At 40.2% G+C, this 4,751-nt stretch overlaps 1 protein-coding gene across 1 annotated transcript in view; it reads left to right on the forward strand.

Annotated features, from left to right (window-relative positions):
• Positions 1-4,751, forward strand: part of itsn1 (intersectin 1 (SH3 domain protein)) — a 46,126-nt gene that overhangs the window by 11,402 nt on the left and 29,973 nt on the right. Inside the window, exons 12-17 of the mRNA XM_020606655.1 lie at positions 352-491; positions 759-881; positions 1,240-1,389; positions 2,273-2,413; positions 2,615-2,702; positions 3,028-3,167. Of these exons, the coding sequence (XP_020462311.1) occupies positions 352-491; positions 759-881; positions 1,240-1,389; positions 2,273-2,413; positions 2,615-2,702; positions 3,028-3,167 (782 nt within the window). The remainder of the gene's footprint in view (positions 1-351; positions 492-758; positions 882-1,239; positions 1,390-2,272; positions 2,414-2,614; positions 2,703-3,027; positions 3,168-4,751) is intronic.

The following is a 4,751-nucleotide window of genomic DNA, read 5'->3' on the forward strand; positions in this document are numbered from 1 at the left end:
TTTTTTTAATTCTGTCTCTCAGAGTGGGAATGCACCTACAATGTGAATTTCAGACCCCTCCATGATTTCTAAGTGGGAGAACTTGCAAAATCGCAGGGTGTTCAAATACTTCTGTTCCTCACTGTATGCACGGCACACTTTTCAGATTTTTATTTGTAAAAAATCTTGAACACCACATATCATTTTCCTTCCAGTTCATGATTATGCGATTCTTTGTGTTGGTCTATCACATAAAATCCCAGTAAAATACATTTAAGTTTGTGGTTGTAACATGACAAAATGTGGAAAAGTTCAAGGGGTATGAATACTTTTGCAAGGCACTGTATATGAACTGCCTTTTTCTCTCTTTAGTGACTTTTGAGGATAAGAAGAGGGAGAACTTTGAGCGAGGAAACCTGGAGTTGGAGAAGAGACGTCAAGCTCTGCAGGAGCAGCAGAGGAAGGAGCAGGAGAGGCTGGCTGCACTGGAGAGAGAGGAGCAGGAGAGAAAGGCAAACTACACTGACTTTATTACTTCCACATTTGCACACTGTTTGCATTCAAAAATTGAATTGATTATGGCTTATGGAAAATTATTTGCATGTATAATAGCCACAGTGGTTTCACTGCAAGTCCCCATCTCCCATGTTTTTGAGATGTATCATTTATTTACATATATCATGAGTGCTGAACCAGGAGGAACTGAAGATGAATTGGGGTTACCCATAACAAAATAATTGATTGTTCTTCCTGCTTATTTGTGTATGTTTATGTTTCAGGAGCGTGAGCGTCTAGAACAGGAGAGGAGACGACAACAGGAACTAGAAAAACAACTGGAGAAGCAGAGAGAGCTGGAGAGGCAGAGAGAAGAGGAGAGACGCAAAGAGATAGAGAAGAGAGAGGTATAAAGGAGGGAGCAGAGGAAGAGAAGCAGCAGAAACATTTTTTATTAAGTGTCTCTGTTTAATTGAAGACTTATGGTTGAGTTGAGGTTTAACTGTTGCAGACATGTAATTGTTTCTGCTGCAGAAAACTCAGAGACCTTTCATGCTTGTGCTTACTCTCTAGTAGAGAGCCTAATTTACAGTCCTGCTGCAGATGGCTTGTTGTGTACAATGAAGTGTAATATAGGTTTATTATATAATGTGGTGCAATATCAAATCTTGTGTAAGTTTGAAATGCGGTTATTGTTCTTTGAGCTGTGGTATTGTGTTGTGAAAATAAACAGTACAATTTACTGGGTGTGTTTTATCTGTCCAGGCTGCTAAGCGTGAATTAGAGCGGCAGCGTCAGTTGGAGTGGGAGCGTCAACGTCGCCAGGAGCTTCTGACTCAAAGAAACCGAGAGCAGGAGAGTATAGTGCTGCTCAAAGCCAGGAAGAAGACTCTGGAATTTGAACTGGAGGCTCTGGTAATAAAGCATTCACACCTAATCGCATAATCAAACACACTAGTAGACAAGAGAATATAGTGCTTGTCAGTCTAACAGGGCCTACGCAGGTCCTTAAGTCTAAAGTCAGTAATCTGAATTTTAGGCCTTAAAAAAGGTCTTAAATGTGGTTTTGATAGATCTTAAAAACTGATCGATGCTTAAGTTGATGTTATTTATAGTGTCACATTAACTTAAGTCGTGCTTTTATGTGTTTTGGGGAAAATGTTGGTTCCATGCTGTAGTTCTTTCTCTCAGCAGTTTGTATTTATCATGCTGTAAAAAATACAAAACAAGCCAACTTGGAATATCAGGTTATAGGTATTATTAACAACAGGCAACACCTGTCAGATTGCAGCAGTTTGTGCGCAGCTGTCATTCACTACAAGTGTTCTTTAAAAGGCCTTAATTTAACTTAATGAAGCCCTGCTCTAAGAGAGTCACATTTTGAAAAGCTGACACATCCTACTACATGACAGTTATTTAGAGTGAAAGCAGTTTGGTATAACCTGCTGAGGAAATGCTGCAAAGAGATGCTCTAGCTCGGGGCGTCACCTGGCAGCAGCAGCACTGCTAGCTTGTGCGAGCTTCTTTGAGCTAATGGAACTGACTGTCACTGCTTGTGCTACATTTAATTAATGTCATCTTAACCATGTCACTGTATTGCAGAGTTACTGTTTGAACTGAAAGTGGGCATATTAGTTTATTTGACATTGGTGAGCTTAAAGTAAACCAAAAGCACTCAGCTGATGCCTACAGGAAGAACAGAACAGCTGACATCAAATGCGCTCTGTAACTTAATACTTTGTACATATACTGGCAAAACCTAATATGTTCTTTTCCATCTCTCCTTTCTGTTGTCTAGAATGATAAGAAGACCCAACTGGAGGGCAAACTGAAGGACGTCCGTTTTCGTCTTTCAGCTCAGCGGAGAGAGGTGGAGCAAACCAACCAGACCAGAGAAACGCGGATTGCTGAAATCACCCTGCTACAACAGCAGCTTCAGGTGCACAAAACAAATGCAAACACAAACTGGTGAGACACACAGGTCTCCCATTAATTTCCAGTTCATGTTGTACAGTTGTGATCAAGAACTTTGACCAGAGTTTTATGTAGTAAAAATGGGATGCTCTGAACTTGCTGTGGGATGCTGTGTGCTGATTATTTAATTAGTTTTTTTGACGTTACTGTTCATGCTTGTCTGCAGGACTCCCAGCAGTGGTTGGGGAGGCTCATTCCTGATAAACAGAGTCTCAACGACCAGCTGAAACAGGTTCAACAGAACAGCCTGCACCGTGAGTACCACACACACTAAACACACACTCACATGTAAACTGCATATGCTTATTGTTGCCAATATGTTAGAGATCATCCTTGATGGGATTTACAGTATTGTACAGTTGACATGCATCATGGCTTAAGATGGTTGTTCCAGTCATTGCGTCCTTCACTCTTGTTTTCACAACAAGAGTCAAGCATGTTTATCCTGGTTAACACTCTGTTTGCCACTATGTGTTTCTCTCATACTCGTGTACTATTTTTCACATGACCTTGACTGCCTGTATGTGTGAGTAACTAACTTGACCTGATATCACACTGTGTGTGCGTGTGTGTGTTTAGGTGACAGCCTGTCATCCCTGCAGAAGGCTGTGGAGCAGAAGGAGACCAGCAGACAGCAGCTCAGAGAACAGCTGGATGCAGTGGAGAGAGAGACGAGGGCCAAACTGCTGGAAATAGATGCTTTTAACACCCAGTTGAAGGTAAACAGCTGACTAGCCGGTGCATTCATACGGGATAGGAAAGAAAAGCCTGGTCACATAATCTAATTAGTTTTAATAAACTGATAGTCAGTTAACTAACTTAGCAGCGTAGATGCTGTGGATTGATGGCAGTTATTGTAGCTATTAGAAACATGATGTCATGACACAACAGAAAAATGAAAAATTATTTACACTAAAATAAAACATTTGTGTGGCAGTAAAGCATCTTGAAGGACAGCAATAAACTTGTAAAACTGACCTTCTCTTGATTTTGTGCACAAATGATTGTGCTATAGTATAGTGTTTGTATTGCTTATGTTCTTTTGTCAGGAAAGTAAATTGTGAGTGCATTCATGGTATTTACAAGTTGGAAGGTATTAATTGCTTTGTCCGAGTCTTCATAAATGAACCTTTTTGTTAAAAACACACTCCACTCTTATGTTTCTCTGTTGAAGGGGCCTGTTGTGTCACATTTGTTGGAAAAGCCTTAACCTTGAAAAATTCTTTCTGACACTTCATTCAGAATGATACAGCATTGTCTGAATTTGATATTCAGGCAAAATGGCAGATTTTTATAATATTCAGGTAACAAACATAATCATGTGAATTATTGGCATGTACTAATACATGTATACTTCATTTTCTGTGCATTTTGATACATTGCTGTAGTAAGTCTATTTAACTAAACAGCTAATTAACCAGTTCACTAGACTGCTAATCTACTAATTGCTAGATGAAACGGTGTCTGCACTGCGGGTTGGTGTTGTGACTATAAATCGTGTCTGGCCCATCCCTCATAACCTCATCATCACACCAGTTTAATGTGGTCTCAATATTCATGTTTACCAGCGTGTTAGACATGTATGCCTCACTATCTGTGTTGTGTTTATGTTGTTTTATTATGTGTACAAATGCTGATTCCTGTGTTTTTGGCAAGAGCTAGCTGTGCATAAGAACACTGACTGGTTTCCCAGGCAGCTGCTTTCAACTTTTTAGAAATTTACTATTAACAGAGGAAGATGGAAGGATTGTTGTTATTTTATTTCTTAGGGTCGGAGCACACAGCAGTCTGCTTATGTATCTTAGACCACCTTCTGTCCCTGTATCTTTTCATTTTCTCCTGATTTCCCCAGAAGAGAGTCCAAATCAAGGAGAGGAGAATTAGTCCCATGTTCTGTTCCAGTGAGGAAGAGAGAAGGAGAAGAATGATAGAGAAGGGGAAAAGCAGGGACAACACAGACCATAATAAATTGGTTTTCCAATGGCTAATCAAATGAACACTCACTTTTATTCAGTGTAGATTGGATTGATTTGGGAAAGTGGTGCAAAGCCTTTGAGAACATACAAAGCCAGCAGTGTTGAATATCAGTTTTCTCTAGAGTAAGGTGCACCCAGGTCTCAGCAGTGTAAATCTTTGCAAAACAGAGGCATAGACCACTGAGATGCGAACCATGTTTGACTGTACTGCCCTCCGATTTCCTTTCTACACCACTTCCTCTTCGCCCAGAATCTTCTCTTGTCACACTGCTGTGCCTCCTGTGTCCTCTAAATCCACTCTTTGATGACTATTTTCTAATTCCTCTC

The sequence above is a fragment of the Monopterus albus genome, unplaced genomic scaffold (assembly GCF_001952655.1).
Source record: "Monopterus albus unplaced genomic scaffold, M_albus_1.0 scaffold80.1, whole genome shotgun sequence".
NCBI lineage: Eukaryota > Metazoa > Chordata > Actinopteri > Synbranchiformes > Synbranchidae > Monopterus > Monopterus albus.